The sequence below is a fragment of the Zootoca vivipara genome, chromosome 6 (assembly GCF_963506605.1).
Source record: "Zootoca vivipara chromosome 6, rZooViv1.1, whole genome shotgun sequence".
In the NCBI taxonomy this organism is placed as follows: Eukaryota; Metazoa; Chordata; class Lepidosauria; order Squamata; family Lacertidae; genus Zootoca; species Zootoca vivipara.
Genome location: NC_083281.1, coordinates 16,745,572 through 16,764,276, shown reverse-complemented (window position 1 = coordinate 16,764,276; position 18,705 = coordinate 16,745,572). Strand labels below are relative to the sequence as shown.

Genomic DNA, 18,705 nt, shown 5'->3' with positions numbered 1-18,705 from the left:
AGGAGCCGTCCCATTTGCAAAGAATTTCCACGATGTACAAAGTAAAAGCAGGAAACATGGGTGGCCAGGAAAAACCAAAGAACCCAACCAGATGGGTAGGGCATAAATAACAACATTACTATTATTACAGTGGAACCTCGGTTTACGAACGCAATCTGTTCCACGGAGGCGTTTGTAAACGGAGGCATTCGCTCCCCGAAGGTACGCTTTTGCGCGTGCGCGAAGTGCCGATAGAGCACTTCTGCACACCCGGCGCTGTGGAACCCGGATGTAAACACTTCCGGGTGCGTGGCGTTCGTAAACGGAGGCGTTCATAAACAGAGGTAGTTGTAAACCGAGGTTCCACTGTACTGCAAATTGCACCTAGCCAAGGCTGCATCTTAGGAGACAATGTTGTCTTTCTGGCAGGGATGAAGGTCCCAGTTACATCCTTCCAACCCTTTCCAGGCTCACAAGCTCCCCACCCCAGAGCATCGTGATATTTGCACAGCGGTTTTCCTGCCACGGCTCTACATGCCGTCTTCGGTTTCCCATCCCATTCCGACGGGGAAGCTCTTTGCATCGGCTGGTGGCGAAAGGCCAATGGAGCCAGCTATCGAGTTGATACAGCCCAAAGTTAAAGCTTGAGGAGTAAGAGAGCCTCTTCAATTTGGGAATGCTCTCCTGCCGCCCTCCCAAAACCTCCAGGAAGGAGTGCACAAGACTTTCCCTGACTTAAATGACATGGTTTTCTCTAAGCCTCAGCAGTTCCTGGGAATTTGTTTTTTTTTGGGGGGGGGGGGAGAAGAGAATGAAGTGGTTTCCACCACTGAGAGGAGCATCCCGACCCCCTCCCCCATAGCAGCCATGCCTCCCCAGTCCAGTCTGATTAGACACCAGTCTTCCATTGCATTCCTTCTGATCGGAGAGGAAATGTGAGAGGTTTAGTTATATCTGAAGAACCGCTCTTCAGAATGTATGTAGATTGTAATTGCATCTCTGTACGTGATATTATAAAGCTTGGCAACTTGGAAATCGTCAGAATCGTAGAACTAGCAGAGTTGGGAGGGACCCCTGAGGGTCATCCAGTCCAACCTCTGGTAATGCAGCAGTCACAGCAAAAGGATCCCTGAGAGACGGCCACCCAACCTCTGCTTAGAAACCTCCCACGAAGGTCTGTCCGTCACCTTCCGATGGAGTCTGTTCATCTGTGCCAAGGATGGGGATCCTGTGACTCCCATGTGTTGCCACCTGGCAGCCCCATTGAATTCCAGTGTTCCGGGCTGCATGTTCTTGCAACCCCACTGCCATTGGCCTAGTTTCTGACAGGTTATGTGTGTGTGTTTGTGCATTAGACACTGGGATCTTGGTGGTGGGGGTGGGAATGTGGGCAATAAACCAACCATATTCACAGTGTTTTTTCCAAATTCAGGGATGATGTGGGGGAAGACTGTGCTGCTGCCCCCCCCCCGGGATGTTGCTGATGCCGTTCAGCTCAGCCAGAGATCTGGGAGGGTGTGTGTGTGCAGTTCAGCAACATGCCTAGGGCAGCTTCCATTGCCCACCCTGCGCTCTTGGTCTGGCTTCAGCTGTGAGAGGGATGGACTGAATTGGGGGGGCATGCAGGTGGGTAACCAAGATGATGCCCCCTCAATGTTCATCAGCCCCAAGATCCAGCCTCATGGGAGTTGCAGTCTGCCACAAACGAACTCTTCCTTGCTTCATCCTAACCCAGGGATGAGACGTCTCACGATGCCATTTTACAAATCTCTGCTGCGGCCGCTTTTGGAAGACTGTGTCCAGTTCTGGTCGCCTTGTCTCAGAAAGGATATTACAAAGTGGAAAATGCTCAGAAAAGCGCGGCCAAAACCCACCAAGGGGATGGAGGGACTCCTCTTTGAACCCCAGCTGCTGGAAAGCGGGGGAGGGGGGAAGCGTTGCTCAGATCCTGCTTGTGGGGTTCCCTTTGGGGCAACTGATTGGCTGCTGTGAGAACTGGAGGCTGGACTCGATGGGCCCTGGGCCTGATCCAGCAGGTTCTGCTTACATTCCCATGGGAGAGGGCAAAGCTGGCAGAGAGAGGTTGCCCCTCCTCCTGTGCCCTCGGCTGCCCTTCTGCTTGCAGGCCATAGGCTCATCCTGCAGGCCCTTCCTGGCCAATGGGATGGGTTAATTCCCCCTCTGCACCCATTGGCTTTCCAGGCAACCTTTGCTCAGCTCGGTGGGGGGGTGAGAGACAGAGAAACCGAAAGAATGAGCGCTAACTTAGAGAGGCACACAGAGCCACTGGCTTCATCTTGGCTCAGTGGTGAGGAATAACAGGAGTCGCAGCCCAGCTGCACTCTGCTTAGGCCCCTGTCAGATGCTGCCTATTCCTTCCCTTACTGCATTTATATCCCACCTGCAGGGGCGTGGCTTCCCTCCCCCCCCATTTAATCTCTAACAGCCTTGTGAGGCAGGTTTGTCTGAGGCAGGCAGTGACTGGCCCACGGCTGAGTGAGGATTAGAACCCAGGTCTCTCCCAGGTCCTAGCCCCACACAGTGCCCTCCTGTGCTACACTGGCCTTCCTATTCAGACAGTAAGATCTAGAAACTTGCTTAAAAAAAGTAATAAAAATTTAAAATCTGCAGTTGCCAAGATTCTGCAGGGCGCGGGGGGGGGGGCAAGGCTGCTTGAACCCCCAGCAACAGCCCGCCTCTTCTCCCCCTCATTCCCACCGCAATGACAGGACAGCAGACCCCCGGCATTGCAGCGGGTTGCGCTAGATGACCCGGTGGGGTCCCTTCCAACGCCGAGATCCTAAGGCCGGGCGCTGCTGCCCTGCTCCGAAAAGGCGTAAAGATAAGAAAAGCGGCGCGGAGCCCGGCAGAAGGAACCCCAGGTTGTCCCCAGGTTGTCCCAGGTATTGGCGAACTACAACTTCCATCCTGCTGGCCATTCCCGGGAGTTGTAGTCCGAGAGCCCCCATGCCCTTCTCCGATAGGCGCTCCTTTTTGGCCTGCCTCGCAGGGCCCGGCGGTGGCGGGTCCCCGCGCGCGCCGCGCTCTGCACATGTTCAGAGAGGCGCCACTGCGCCTCCCCGGCCAAGCCTTTCGTCGGCTGCCGAGGCTCCTCCTCCCCGCGCAGCCGGGCTCGGGCTCGTCGGGCCGGCGAACAAAAGCGGGAGGCGGCGGCGGAGGAGGAGCGACGGAAGGAGGAGGAGGAGGAGGAGAGGAAGAAGAAGAGGCCTCGCGGCGGCCGGGGCCGCATTGAGGACTAGCCACTTGCGGGGCGACACCAGATCCCTCCCGGCGAGCCAAGGTACGAGAGACGGAATGGGGGACTCCCGGGTCACCAGGTGGCACAGGCTGGACCCCCTAAATCCCTGGAACCCTCTTCCTGGGGGGGATTATCGCAATGGCTCTCCTGATCCCACTCCCGCAGTCCTGAACCCCTTCTCCTAGGGAGCCCTCTCGCAATGGGCGCCCCTCTTTCAAACCCTTGTCTCCCTCCCCCCCAACCGAGTCCCCCCAAAACAATCGCGCCGGTTTTCCGGCCAACTTGGGAAACTCCCGAGAAGGAGCCGGGGTCACCTTTTCCTTGCGCGTGCGGGGTGTGTGTGTGCTTTTTGAGTGGCCCTGAGGCTGCTGTGTCTTGGGGTGGGGTCCAGTCCCTCTTTCCTTCTTTTTATTTTATCTCTGCCATTCCCACCCCACCCCTTTCCCCAAGGAGCGGGGGGGGGGGCGGCGGGCGCCGTCCTGGTTCTCCCCTTCCTCCTTTAACGCCCCCCCTGCAAGGTGGGTTAGGCTCAGAGTCAGCGGCTTGCCCTCCATTTGAACTTCGTGGCCAAGTCCGGGAGGGGTGGGATTTGAACCCTTGTCCCCCAGCTTTTATCTCCACTGCAACCCTGCAAGGTAGGTCTGGCTGTGAAAGGCAGCAAACTGACCGGTGAGCCAAATGGGATGATTTGAACCCGGTGCCAAGAGCAGCCTGGGTAGGGAGGGGGGTGTTGGCCTTGTGCAGATCTTTGCCTTGACCTTGCCTGCCTTTCTCCCCCCCCCAGTTAGGCAAGGGGGCTGAGCACCCCCCAACGGCAACATGGCACCCCCAACAGCTTCTCCTTCTTCTCCGTGACCTGCCTTCCTGCCCCCACCCACCCCGCTGAATCCGCCCCGGCTGCAAGATGGCGCCGGCTCCAGCCTGCTCCCGGGACATGCCATGGAGGAGTCGCGTCCCCCAGACACTGCACTAGGGTTCCCCCCTTGTCAGAAGATGGGTCGGGGCAGCCAGGGCAGAGAGGCCTGCCCCCTGGAGGGCGAAGGGGCTGCCGTCGGGGGCCTCCTCCTGCTGGCACTCAACGGGCACCCGAAACGCCGCAGGGCAGAGCACGGCAGCGACAACAACAACCCTGCGGGCGAAGGGGCGGCCAAGCGGCACCGAGAAGCCCCCCCAGATCCCCGAGCGCCCCCCTTGGGGCGTCTGGCATTGGACTACGTGGTGCCCTGCATGAACTTCTACGGGATCTGCGTCAAGGACTCGTTCCTCGGGGAGGTTCTGGGCGCCCGGATTCTGGCGGAGGTGGAGGGGCTCCACCACAGTGGCAAGTTCCGCGACGGGCAGCTGGTCAGCCAGAGGGCAGTGCCCCCCTGCAGCATCCGGGGCGACCAGATCGCCTGGGTGGAGGGCTGGGAGCCTGGGTGCCATGCCATCGGAGATCTCATGGCACATGTTGACCGGCTAATGCTGCAGTGCGCCGGCAAGCTGGGCACCTACGACATCCGCGGACGGACCAAGGTAAGTTCCGGGGGCTCTGTGGAATTGTGGCATTGGGAGGGGTCCACCAGGGCTCATCTAGTCCAACCCCTGCAATGCTGGACTCCCGACTCTCTCTCTGCATGTGCAGAGCGCATTTACCTCTGCGTAATGTAGGTTCCTATGAAATGCTCTGCTTTCTTGTCCCTGCGCTGGCCTAGGGCACATCCTGCTTCTGGTGGGTGGGTGTCCGCATTGACCTTTTGGAACTCTGCACGGGAGCAGAGGACTCTTTTTCCGCTTCACCCAGGTGCGAGGCGGAAGCGTGGGAGGCGTTTGGGTCGTGTTGCTCCCGTACTTCTGAATGCACAGTGGGTGCAGATGTTTAGGTTGGGAAAGCCATCGTATTGCTCCGGAATTGTGCATTTGGAATCCGTGTAATGAGCACACGGATAGTTGTGGGGTCTCTGTGTCCCCTTGCCTGGTGTCGGAGAAGGTGGATTTTGGATTCACTGTGCAATGCAGAGCAGGGAGAGAGTGTCTCTGAGGACGTCTAGGGTGTATTTCTGAGAAACAGCAGCCAACTCACCCTCCTGTGTGCCTGGAACTCGGGGAGGAGCTGAGCTGCTTGTTATCTGTGTTTGTGTACTCTGTGGGGCAGGAAAGGGGGCAAGGCAGTCTTGTGATGCTACACCTATCATTTCCGCAAAGAACTTTGCCCAGCTCTCTCTCCTGTCGCAAACAACGCCATTGTTCTGACCTTCTCCCAGCCCGCCTTTCCCTAAATCGTAGAATCATTGAGTCGAAAGGCACCCCCCAGCGGTCATCTAGCCCAACCCCCTGCAAGGCAGGAACCCCAGCTGAAGGATCCCTGACAGGGGGCCGTTCAAACTCTGCTTGCAAACCTACAAGGAAGGAGAGTCCGCCACCTTTCCAGGGAGTCCATTCTCCACTGCCAAACAGCCCTTCTTACTGTCAGAAAGTTCTTCCGGGTATTGAATCGGAATCTGCTTTCTTGCAAGTTGAATCCATGGGTTCAGGTCCTGCCTTCCGGAGCAATCTAGGGACTGGCTTGGTTGCTCTATTGAAAGGGAAGGGGCTCTGTGTATGCTCAGAGGGCCCCTCACTTGCAAGTTATTTTTATTCTTATTTATTAAATTATACCACCCTTTCATTTGAAGATCATAGGGCAGTTGATAACACAAACAAACAAACAAATAAACACACCCTCCCCGCGCCACGCGACACATTTAAAAGGCCATGGATAGTTTAATAGTTTTTGCCTGGTGCCTGAAGATGTGCAGTGAAGTCCCCCAGCGAACCTCCCTGGGGAGAGCCTTCCACAAACAGGGAGCCACCCCAGGAAAGGCCCTGCTCTTGTGTTGCCAGACCTCTCCTTCAGACGGGCATCGGATGATAATCAGAGGATCTTGGTGGGTTCATATGGGGAGAGGCAGCCCTTGAGATATTGTGGTTTCTAGGCAAAACCGGCACTTTGGAGGGGGCCCAGAAACTGATTGGCAGCTGGTGCAGTCGGACCAAGATGGGGACAAGAAGCTCCATCTGTCTTGGCCCAGTGAGCAGCCTGGCCACCCAATTATGCTCCAGCTGGAGTTTCTGAGCCGTCCTTGGAGGAAGCCCCATGCAGAAAACCATAAAGGCCGACAGCCGTTTCCCTGCTGGGACCCTCTGCCTCAAACGGGTGCTGGGGCTGAGCTGCGAAGATTGCTTGGCTCAAAGCCATCCCGGAGAGCTGCAGGTGCCAGGAACCACCCAGACTGACCCTGCGGGTTTTTTTGGGCAACCCTGGGTGCCCCCTTTTGTCAAGGTCCCCGTCTGACCCCGTCTGCTTCCCTCCCAGTGGGCAAAATTGCTGATGGAAGCCGATTTGCCGGACCAGTGCAGAGCTCTTCCCCTCTCGCCTCTTCCCTCTGTTTTTGCTTTTTCCTGCAATGCTGGCAGGATTTTTTTTGGGGGGGGGGTAGGGGTGGGTTGCAGGGGGCTGGGACGGGGGACGCAGCATTTGCCCCTGGAGGCAGCCCTGACTCTTTGCTCCCTGTTTCCCAGTAGGGAGAGGGATCTGTGAATTCTAGGAAAGGCCTGGAGCTGCCTCCATCTCTTTCCTGGAATCCAGAGAGAAAACTGCAGGCCTCCAGCTGTTACTGAGCTGCGATGCCTGCCATTCTCCTTGCCTCCTGGGAATTGGAATCTGATCGCATCTGGGGGGGGGGTGTTGCGGGGGGCCGCATAATATTTTTTTGGGGGGGGCGGCGGAGGTGGGGTAGAGCCAGTGTTAGAAACTCTGATTTTTAAGCGAATCGGAATGTCTGGGCGCCATTTTTTTTTTTTGCAATGGAATTTATTGTGATTTTTTTAATTACCCATTTCATTCTATGCCGCTTCATATTTTAAAGGAGAAAACAAACCACCTCAAAGTGGTTTACAACACATTAAAACATCAACGAAAACAATCCAGGATAAACCAAATTCAAGCTTCAAGGAAAATATTTCAGATCCTTCTCTTAAGTGACATTTGCCTTTCTCCATATTTATCCACCTACTTAATTTCTAGAGCTGCCCCATAGCAGAAGTGCCTTAGGAAGCCATTGTGGTGTAGTGGTTCGAGTGTCGGACCTGGGAGATCGGGGTTCGAATCCCCACTCTGCCATGAAGCTCACTGGGTGACCTTGGAGTCAGTTGCAGCCTCTTAACCTCCCTCGCAGGGTCGTTGTAGGGATTAACTGAGGAGGGGGGTGAACTGTGTGCCAACCTGGCATCCAGATATCTCCACGGGGTCACAGTTGGTCCTGTGCTCTGGGTGCCCTGAAGTGTGCCTGTGCTCTGGGAGCTGCACCACTGTGGGGCTGGCTTGAGGGGGGCATGTTCCTGTCCTCTGCCCCTGGGGGGGCTTGTGGGGTGGGGGTGAGAGTGCCTGGGAGGTGACCCACCTTCAGGCACTTCAAAAGGGCTGCTGCAGGGAAGATAGAGAAAGCTCGTTTCCGGCTGCTGTGGAGGGCAGGACTTGAACCAGTGGATGCCGGCTAGATTCCTGCATTGCAGGGGGTTGGACTAGATGGCCCTTGGGGGTCCCTTCCTTGTGGCAACTGAGAGGCAAGCATATTAACTGAGGTGGAGCCCCCAGTGCTGTCCTCTCGAACAATCCCTTAATGGTGATGCCGCAATAAAATCCACAGGCGCCTCTGTTTTTACTGCAGAAGCTGCGATGCTGAAGCCTCCCCTCCTGCCCCCCCCCCAGCTTCCATGGGGCTCAGCTGTGTTGGCCCCTCTTCTCACTCTTTGGGAAGTGCTCCTGCACAGATCCACCAGGGCGTGATCTGATCCGATTATATATTTTTATTTTGCTTTCCAGCAAACCCTGAGCTCCCAATGATTCACAATAGCACTTCAAAAAGCCACAGAGATCAAACGCTCTGCAGATTCGTCGCAGCAATTAATGCCGTTTGGTAAAGTCGCAGCCACTCCGAGTGTTGCCAGGATACTTCCTCCAGAACAGTGGAAAATGGTCCAGCGGCTGCTTATCGCATCCTTTGTCCCCCCCCCCCAACCCCACTCTGGTGGGTGCAAGAAATGGGGCTGCTTCTTGGCTTGGCTCAGGGGTGTGGGGGTCCCCCTCCACATCCTGGCGCGACCCCTGCAGGCGCCTAGCAAAGGGGAGGTACAGCAGCCCCTCCTCCCGCCGCCTCCTGGAGTGCGAAGGGGCTCATTATCTCGAGGCATCTAAGGGCAGAGCTGTGCCTTGTCCTCAGCTGAACCCGCCGGCAGCCTTCCACGCTTTGGTCCGAGAGCGGATCCTGCGTCATGGGGACTGCATGTCCTTGGTGCTCCCAGGAACGCGAGGGAACAGGACGCACCAGCCTTTTGCCATGGGGGGGGGGGAGATTACAGCCTCTCTCGCCTCCTTCTCTGCCCCCCCACCTTCTGCTGTAGCCTTTCTTGCAGGGTTGGGAAGTGGTGGGATTTTGCTTGCAACCCTTTCAGAATCCTCACTTTATTTTTGTTTGTTTGTTGCGGGGCAGAGATCTGTTGGAACAGGTTTGGCCCCCTGCCCAGCGTCTCCCTCCTGGCCAGGCAGCAAAATGCGACCCTTTCTTGTCTCTCCCCCCCCCTCTCCAAAATCTTAGGTGTCGGCCCTTTAATAGTAATAATACTGCCCATTCATAGCCCACCCACCCTCCAGTCTTCGCTGCATTCTTCATTTCTCAAGCTTCCTCCCCTCCAGAATTTCCTCTCCAGGGCTTTGACTTTTGAAGTAGTTTTGCTGTCCCACCGCTTTCCGTTTTAGCAGTGGAGGGGGCCCCCTGGGCATATGCAGAATTCTTTTTGCTCAGGGTCGAGGAACCCTAAAAAGGTGTCACACGCTTTGGATTTGCATGAGCGGCGTTTGTGGGAGCACATCCCGTCTTTTTCTCGCAGGGACGAGGGGCTTGCTGTGTGGGGAAGAAGCACCCCAAGGAAGCTGTGGGGGGGAGGGAGCATGCTCTTGGGGTCAGGAGCCCCCTGGCGGCCTTGGGGACCCCTCCTCAAACTGTTCTCAGGATGGAGGCTTGGCTTCTGCTGTGCTCAAAGGCAGGGGAATTTTGTTCTCATTTTTCATAAATTATACTGAATTGTTTTTAATGTTGTGTTTTGATTCAGTAACCTACCTGGGGGCCCTTATGAGGAAGGGTGGGTTATCAATATATTATCAATTATCACTTTTAACTATAATTACCATTGCGATCTATTTTAATTATTTCCAGTTATTTTTATTACCAGTTGTTAATCATTGTTAATTATTTTTAAAGTTATATATATATATATATATATATATATATATATATATATATATATATATAATAATAAACTGAATCCTGAAAAGGCAGAGATGTGATATATCCCAGGTTCTCAAGTCTAGGCTGGGGGGCTGTGCTCCCCTGCAATTTTTTGGGGGGGGCTCCTGGATTCCCCCCTGTCCCTGGGGGCTCGAGTGGCCACAGTGTTGGGGGGGGTGCACTTTTATCTCCATCTACAGCCCCTTTTGGACAGAGCCGACTTGACCACTGCAACTCCACACTCTGGCAATTTCCAGGCTGGATTACTGCAATGTGCTCCGCATGGGGCTGCCCTTGAAGACCCCTGGGAAACTTCGGTCTGTCCCAAGCACGGCAGCCAGATTCCTGTCTAGGATTCTCTTTAGATCTCATATGAGCCCCTATTTAAAGCAGCTGCTCTGGTTGCTGGGTCCTTTCCGGGCCTAATTCGAGGTGTTTAAACACCTGCTCATGGGTGTTTAAAGCCCTGGGTGACTCGGGGCCCCAAAACCTGAATGTCTTGCCTCCTTTGCTGCAGACCCTCTTGGGTGCTGAGATGGGCAGAGAGGAGGGCACCTTGCTGGTTCTTCTGCCCCCCTTGGCTTGGGGACCCCCACCCCACAGAGATGTGCCTGGCACCGTCCTTGCTCTGCTTTCATCTCATGCTGGAGACTCACCTTGAGGTGCATGTTTCTATGGACCCACCTTATTTTTACAGGGGAAAGTTGTCCTAAACTGCTTTTAATAATGCGCTTTAATTCTTGCATGTTAAGACGTTAGGGAGAAGGGCAGGCAAGGAATAGATGGACAAAGCAGCCGGCAAATTCCTGCCCTCCTGGGGGTTGGGCTAGATGATCTCTGGGTTCCCTTCCGACTCAACCATTCTAGGATTCCATGAAAGGATTTGGTCTTCCTGCCCAAGTGGCTTCTGGACCCAAATTTGGGTTGTTTTAACAATCGGGCACCCCCCCCCCCGATTCCTTGCGCCTGCCTGCCTCTCCCCCTTCCTTCCCTGCTTGCCCCCTGATGCACGGTGCCTCCTTGGAAAAGCTACAGACTGGCCTCCTCCATTGTTGCCCACCCGGCCCCAGAGCGGGGGTGCTGGGGGTGGGTGCTCCAGCGTGGGTGCTTTGCAAATTAAGCTCCCCATCTGCCCCATGCAGACCGCTTTCCAAAAGGGAGAAATATGGGCTTTTGCTGCCTGGTCGCCTGGAGGCGACTCTCCCCTCTCCATAGGCGAGCCGGGGGGAGGAGCTCCTGGCAGGGGGGAGGGTGGAGCTGGGAAGAGGAGGTCCTGGAGCTGTGTTTGGTCCAACCCCTGGCAATGACCCCTCCCTCCTCTCCCTTCCCCCTTCCCTCCAGGCCATGGTGGCATGTTACCCCGGCAACGGCAGGGGGTACCTGCGCCATGTGGACAACCCTCACGGAGACGGGCGCTGCGTCACTTGCATCTATTACCTAAACCGGCACTGGGACAGTAAGGTACGTGGGGGGGGGAGGGGGCACCCCTGCACCTGCCACCCCCCCTCTGTGCACCCCCCAGTCTCATGCATGGCACACATTTCCTCTTCCCCAATGCCCTACCCTCCGTTCTCTGCTGCCTCCAGCAGGCGGAACCCCTGTGCTCAGGTGGCCGACCCTGCGGAGTAGGACGCCTGGGTCCCCCAGGGGTCCTGCTCTCGGCCTGCGGAAGAAGAAGGGCTGGAGGTGAAGAGTGCAGGACTCAGTCCTGGGGGCACGAGAAGCACCGATAGAAAGCGTGTGTATCTGAGCATATGCAGAGTGCCTGCCCAGGGTCGGCGGACTGCAGGGACTGGGCTTCGAGGTGCGACTATCTGGTGCGCATGAAAAGTCCCAGCCAAAGTCTTTTGGTTGTTGGGGTCTTTCCGCCAGGACCCCTGGGTTCCTTCCGTTGCGGAGGCTCAGCGGAGGGCTTATGAAAGGAGAAGGTCTCTGCCGAGAGCGGGCCTGATCCGTGAAGCTTCTGGTTAAGAAGCTAAGAGCCTGCGGGATCAGGCCAGTGGCCCATCTGGTCCAACCTCCTCTCCTCACAGTGGCCAAAAGAACCCATAGAACCTAGGAATTGTGATAGCCTTCTCCTGCAGCTGGAGGTTCCATAAGAGCAAAAGAAGGGCCTGGCTGCATCAGGCCAAAGGGGTCCCATTTAGTCCGGCATTCTGTCCTCACAGTGGCCAACCAGATGCCCATTATGCAAAACCAGCAAGCAGGATCCGAGCACAAGAGCAACTCTTCCTTTCTGGGGTGTCCAGACACTGGGCTTCAGAGGCACAGAGGCTGAGCAGAGCCTTTGCGGCCAGTAGCCACTGAGAGCCTTATTGATTTCCATGAATTTGTCTGATATTTTGAAGCTGTGGCCCTCGCTGCCTCCAGTGGCAGAGAGTTCCACAGTTCAACCATGTGGCACACAAAGAAGGATTTCCTTTCATCTGTCCTGAATATTCCGACTTGGCATTATGAGAGGAGGAGAGAAGCGTCTGTCACGTCACATCTTAACTCGGCTTTTGCCAAACGCTGCAACCGTTTGCCATAGGGCAGTTCCCTGGCTCTGTTCTGGTGTTGCAAGGCAGACGCTAACCGTCAAGCTACCTAGTCAAACACTGTGAACTCACCCCCCCCCCAAACTTGGCCAACCAGATACTCCTAGGGAAAACCCTGCAGGCAATCGCCCTCCACCCCAAATGGGTGGGCATTCATGTGGTAGACTGGTTTTCAGCCTGGAGGTTCCATTTTCGCCATCCTGGATAACAGTCCTGGAGATGTCTCTTCCTCCGAGGGACCTTCCCCATCCGTTTTGCAGCAGGGAATTTCACAAGTCAATTCTTCCTGGGTTTGGAGAGTGGAGGGGTATGTGTGTGTGTGGGGGGGGAGAGAGACTGTCTGCCCCCCACCTCACACCTGATGGGAGTTGGAGGCCCATGCCAAGGTATGGAGAAACAGAGCGGAGGGGCCAACACTCCCCAGAGACATTAGAGGGCTTAGACAGGGGTGGGGGGGGGAGGAAGGGGCTTGATAGCTCATGAGTCAGGACAGGGTGGGGACAGTCACAGGGATGAACCGGGGTGGGGTTGGGGGTAGGAGGGGGCAGGATAAGTCATGTGTCCGGACAGAGTGGGGGGAATCACAGGAAAGAACCACAGCAACGCGTGGCCGGGCCAGCTAGTTGAGAATAAAAACGCCCAAATCCCAAGGCCGTTTTGCAAATCTGTGGTGCAATGGGATTGAGGGTCCAGTGTCCCATTTTGGTCGCCTTGTTTCAAAATGGATATTGCAGAGTTGGGGGGTAAAAAAGGGCAAATCGTTCCAGGGGGTGTGGTGAATCCCTTATGAGGAAAGGTTGCAACATTCGGGACTTATCAGGCTATAGGAAAGGCGACCGAGAGGCAGGGATGTTTTAGCTGAGATTCCTGCATTGCAGGGGGTTGGACTAGAAGACCCTTGGGGTCCCTTCCAACCTGACAAGTTTTTGGTTCCGCACCCCCCCCCCAAATAACACTAGAACTTATTGATTGATTGAATTTATATACCTGAAGGTCTCAGGGCAAGTTCACAGAAAAGAACTTATGGGCAAGATGGGCAAGATTCAGGACGGATAAGTCTTTCTTCACGCAGCATGGAGTTAAACTGCGGAACTCCCTTCCACAAGAGGGAGCCTCGGCCACCAACTTGGATGTCTTTCAGAGAGGATTGCACCAATTCCCAGAGGAGGAGGAGGAGGAGAGGGCTTTGGATGGCTCCCAGCTGGGATAGTTGTGCTCAGTCCTCCACAGCTGGAGACAGGGAACCCCAGGAAGGGATAAGGCTCTTGTGTTCGAATCCTGCTTGCAGATTTCCCCAGGCATCTGTTCAGCTGCTGTGAGAACAGGATGCTGGACTAGATGGGACTCTTCTGGCCTGATCCATCCTCCGGACTTTTCTTCTATTCCTACTTGCATCCGGTGCCGGGGGACGGGGGACGGGTGCCCACACCTAACCTCAATCTCCAGGCAGCCCTGTTTAGGGAAGCTTTTGATATTTGATGGATTACTGTATTTTAATATTTTGTTGGAAGCTGCCCAGAGTGGCTGGGGAAACCCGGCCAGATTTTTTTTTTTGGGGGGGGATATAAATAATAAATTCCTGCCCCCAGCCCCCCTCCTTGAGCTGTTGTGCTTGCCCTTCCGTGCCCCAGATGCACCCATAGGATCCCCCTCTTTGAGCTCCCTGAATGCCCAGCTAGGAAGGAGCAGAGGAGCAGAGGGGCCCCCATTATTCTCACGTCCACACCCAAGGGTGCCTGGGAGGGGCAGCAGGAGGCGAATGAATGACTTGGGGGGGTCAGTTTCCCACTGCCCAAAGGACTCTGCCCGAGGTCTGTCTGCGAAGGGACCCTTTGACGTCTCCCCGTCTGTGCCAGGTTCACGGTGGGATCTTGCAGATCTACCCCGAGGGACGCTCGTTGGTGGCCAACATCGAGCCCGTCTTTGATCGGCTGCTCATCTTCTGGTCTGACCGGCGCAACCCACACGAAGTGAAGCCAGCCTACGCCACGAGGTAACAGGGAGGGGGGGCAAGGTTGGTGGGTGGGGGGTTGCGACTCCTGGTCCGGCCGGCCGGCTGGGGGGGGGGTGTAAGAGTTTGTTGGAAGCCAGAGCTGAGGCCTATGCAAGAGTGCCCCTGAGGATGCGCAGAGTGACTTTCATAAATAATTACCAAAAATGATAACAAAGGACTGGGGAAGAAGACTGGAGGGAGAAAAGTACAAAAATAAATTGAAGCTCTAAAGGGGTAATAATAATAATAATAATAATAATAATAATAATAATAATGCAACAATAATTTATTTATACCCTGCCCATCTGGCTGGGTTTCCCCAGCCACTCTGGGCGGCTTCCAACAAAATATTAAAAATACAATAAAACACTTTGCAAATAATAAAGATTTATAAAAATAAATGTATTCTCCACTTTTGAGTGCCACCAGGGTTGATAATAAAGGTTCTACATCGTCCTAAATGAGCCAGACATTTGCATTTAGGGAAGCTTTAAATGTTTGATGTTTCATTATGTTTCTGTATATGTTGGAAGCCGCCCACAGTGGGCAACCCAGTCAGATGGGCGGGGGTACAACTAAAATAATAATAATGGTAATAATAATTATAATTCATTACATTATCTGTGATTCCTGAATGACGGGAGTTGGACTAGATGGCCCCTGAGGGGTCCCTTCCATATTCTGATTCTAGGTATCAGTCATTTGAGCGCTGTCATTAGATGCTTTTAGTTTGTGAGATATATTTTCTGTCTCCAAGGAGGACTTGCAACAGGTGAAATGCCCTGAAGGCTGGTATATAAATTTAATAAATAATAATGATATTTTTTTTGGGGGGGGGAGGAGGAAGTCCTTCCTCCTCTAACTCCCATTCAGGATGGAACCCCCTCCCTTTCCTCCCGCCCATCGCTTCCTGTATATATTATTGCTGTTATTTATTATTATTATTATTATTATTATTATTATTATTATTATTATTATTGGTATTCCTAGTTTGCTCTTCATTGAGTATTTGGGGCTTGGGCAAGGCTCTGAGGCAGGCTTCACTGAGGAGCAGCAGCAGCCTCCAGGCTTAGCTGTGCAAAAGGTGAGCAACAGAGTGCGTGCAGAGTGCCTTTGGGGAGCAGCTGCAATCCTCCCCAACACTCGATCTAGGAATTGGGGGGGGGCAGGTTCCTTTTCCAGCCTGAGAAGATCTCTCCCTTCCGCTTCTAGGAAACGAAGGCGGCCTTGCAGAAGGGAGAGGTGTCCCTGTGCGCAGAAATCTCTGTGTGTTTGGCTCTGGCTTTCCCAGTTGCCTTTTAGTGCCTGGGATGGGGAAATGGGGCTGCTGCCAGTTCTTCCCATTGGGACTGGGGGCAGTTGTCCTGCACAAGCCCCATCGAGCCGAGCATGAGCTGTACGAGAGCTCCATTCCTTGGCACCGCACAGGATCCTTTTAAAATTGTCGCCGCTCCGCTTTCCCCCCTAGGTATGCCATCACCATCTGGTATTTTGATGCCAAGGAGCGGGCAGAAGCCAAAGGGAGGCACCAGCTGGGTACGTGGATGGGCAACTAGGTGCTGGGGCTCACCGGCACCGGGGAAGTGGGGTGGGGTCAGCCGGGGCATGGAGGGCAGGCCCACAGACCGACTGCTAGTGTTTGGGGCTCCGTTAGCGCTGGTGCGGGAAAAGGACTTCTGAGCGTGTGCAGAGTTCCTCTTCTCTGCACAGCCTCCTGGAGCCGGGTGAGGGTGGCGGGGCCTCTGTGTGCCCCCCCCTAAAAAGTCCCTTTTGCAGAAAAGCTGGCCGCTTGGAGGTGACCTTTGTTCTTGTTTTCCTAAAGCTCAGAAGAAGGGGGCAGATCCCTCTCCCGGCGGGGTGCAGGAAAACGGGCCGACCTGATGGACGGCCGGGCGTTGCCGCCGTGGGATCCTGACCGCCAAAGACCCTACGCTCTCTTTGGCCATTTCAAGCTGCCTGCCTTTGCTGCTGCCTGTGTCTGCTGCCGCTGCCCCCCCGACCCTGGCCGGCTGCAGCTGGAAGGTCTTTGACCACAGCCCAGGAGGAGAGGAAGATGATGATGATGAAGAAGAAGAAGAAAAAGAAAAAAGGGGCTGTCGAGAGGCAGCTGGACCTTGAGAAGAAAGGGTGTGTGTTTGTTTGTTTGTGTGTGTGTGAATGGGCCCGGCATCTGTAGGTGCAGCCCCCCCCCCCCCAGGGAGACGGTGGCCGTTGTGTTTCCTTTTTGCTGTGTCGGAAGGGACCCCTAGGTGCCGGGAAACCTCTGCCCAGCAGGACTCTCCCGGTCTACCCCTGCCTGTCCCCAGTTCCACCGCTTGGTCCTGCTCATTTTAATCCATCTGCGAAATGAGAGAGAGAAGGAGAAAGAGAGAGAGAGAGAGAGAGAGGGAGCGAGCAAGAAACGAGGGAGTGCGGAAGAGCAGAAAAAGAGAGGGGTGGCGAGAGAACGGATGAGACGGAATAAACATCAGCTCATGGAAACGACCTCTGGCTTGTCTGTTTGTTGGGAATAGGGTGGGGGCAGAAGAGGGAGCCAGGGCTCCTGGACCCCCCTCTTCTGCTCTGGGAAAGGGGGGGCATTTGAGCGGCTCACTTGTCACACTTGGTGGATCGAAAGCAGGCTCCCCCAATCTCAGCCCTCCATATGTTTTTGGCCTACAACTCCCATCATCCCTACGGTAGCTAGCAGGAACCAGTGGCCAAGGATGATGGGAATTGTAGTCTGAGGAAGCCTGATCTAGAACAGCGTTTCTCAACCGCTGTCGCGAGACGCTGGCTGGTGTGCCGCGACGTGCGGCGACGAGAAGGGCGATTTGCATTGTCATGTGCCTGGCGGCTGCCAATACACAATGCTGACACGCCGGAAAGCAATATTTCTCCTCCTCTTTCCCAAAGCTCAGTGCAAACGAGCCTGGCGGCCGCCAATACACAACACTGACCCGCTGGACGGCTTGTGAAGCCTTATTACAGGAGATTGCAACCAACACAGCAATTGGCAAGTGTTTCTTACAGTCATAATTATAGTCAATATAGGGCGGCACAGAGTTAAATTTTTTAACTTTTTTAATGGTGGTGTGCCTCATGATTTTTTTCACGGAACAAGTGTGCCGTGGCCCAAAAAAGGTTGAGAAACACTGATCTAGAAGAGTTGTCCCCATCTCATCCTCTGAAGTCCCTGTGCCCCCATTTCTCGGTGGAACGTGGATTTAATTATCTGCATTTGTGTCCAACATATTTCTCCTACATATTTCTCCTTTCTCCTGCTTTAATTCCCGCAACAAGAAGCCTGTGAGTTCTAGGGTAAGGAGAGAGAGAGAGAGGGAGAAATAAACTTCTAAGGGATCCCCAGGGATCATCTAGTCCAACCCCCTGCAATCCATGACAGATGGACAGGCACTGAACCTTTGCTCAAAAACCTCCAAGGAAGGAGAGTCCACCGCCTTCTGAGAGAATCTGTTCCACTGTCAAACAGCTCAAAAAGTTCCTCCTGATGTTTAGTCAGAATTTCCTTTCTCCTAACTTTTGTTTTGTTTGGAAGCCATTGGTTTGGGTTCGAGTCATGCCCTCCAGAGCAGGAGAAAAAATGTTTGCTCTATGTTCCGTGTGACAGCCCTTGAGATATTGGAAGATGGCTCTCATATCTCCTCTCAGTTTCCTCTTTTCCAGGCTAAACATACCCTGCTCCTTCAACCGTTCCTCATCAGGCTCGGTTTCCAGACCCTTGACCATCTTGGTTGCCCTCCTCTGCATTCCAGCTTGTCAACATCCTTCAAGCTGGGTAAAGACTCCAGGTGGGATCTGACCAAGGCAGGCATCCCCAAACTGCGGCCCTCCAGATATTTTGGCCTACAACTCCCATGATCCCTAGCTAACAGGACCAGTGGTTGGGGAAGAGGGGAATTGTAGTCCAAAACATCTGGAGGGCTGAAGTTTGGGGATGCCTGGACCAAGGCAATAAAACATTTCCAAAATTGCCGCTGCACATTTAAACCGGCACGTGCAAGTTTGCTGCGCTAAATGGCCCTAAATGATTGCTGACCTGGATGCTCCCAGGACAGTATAAATCCCTGGACTTTGTTTACAGGTAGGTAGCCGTGTTGGTCTGAGTCAAAACAAAATAAAAAAATTCCTTCAGTAGCACCTTAAAGGTAAAGGGGCCCCTGACCATCAGGTCCAGTCGTGTCCGACTCTGGGGTGCGGCGCTCATCTCGTTCTATAGGCCAAGGGAGCTGGCGTTTGTCCGCAGACAGCTTCCGGGTCATGTGGCCAGCATGACAAAGCTGCTTCTGGCGAACCAGAGCAGCGCACGGAAACGCTGTTTACCTTCCCGCCGCAGCGGTCCCTATTTATCTACTTGCACTTTGATGTGCTTTCGAACTGCTAGGTGGGCAGGAGCTGGGACCGAGCAACGGGAGCTCACCCCGTTGCAGGAATTCGAACCACCGACCTTCTGATCAGCAAGCCCTAGACTCTGTGGTTTAACCCACAGTGCCACCTGGGTCCCCCAGTAGCACCTTAAAGACCAACTAAGTTTTTATTTTGGTATGATAAAATACCAAAAAGTAAAATAGCCTTTTTAAAAAAAAAGTAAAATAGCCTTTATTTCAATTTCATAACACAAATACTAAAATA

The 18,705-nt window shown here is 54.3% G+C and overlaps 1 protein-coding gene across 4 annotated transcripts in view; it reads left to right on the top strand.

Annotated features, from left to right (window-relative positions):
* EGLN2 (egl-9 family hypoxia inducible factor 2) overlaps positions 1 to 16,554 on the top strand; it is a 189,675-nt gene extending 173,121 nt beyond the window's left edge. Inside the window, exons 1-7 of one of the 4 annotated variants that reach the window (XM_060275511.1) lie at positions 25 to 3,280; positions 4,023 to 4,753; positions 10,885 to 11,004; positions 13,937 to 14,073; positions 15,064 to 15,157; positions 15,542 to 15,609; positions 15,896 to 16,554. In XM_060275511.1, coding sequence (XP_060131494.1) covers positions 4,178 to 4,753; positions 10,885 to 11,004; positions 13,937 to 14,073; positions 15,064 to 15,157; positions 15,542 to 15,568 — 954 coding nt within the window. In that variant the 5' untranslated portion in view covers positions 25 to 3,280; positions 4,023 to 4,177 and the 3' untranslated portion in view covers positions 15,569 to 15,609; positions 15,896 to 16,554. Of the gene's footprint in view, positions 1 to 24; positions 3,874 to 4,022; positions 4,754 to 10,884; positions 11,005 to 13,936; positions 14,074 to 15,063; positions 15,158 to 15,541; positions 15,610 to 15,895 lie in introns of those variants that run through there. The other 3 variants (XM_060275510.1, XM_035117340.2, XM_035117341.2) reach the window with 3 other exon arrangements.
* Positions 16,555 to 18,705: the final 2,151 nt, after the last annotated feature.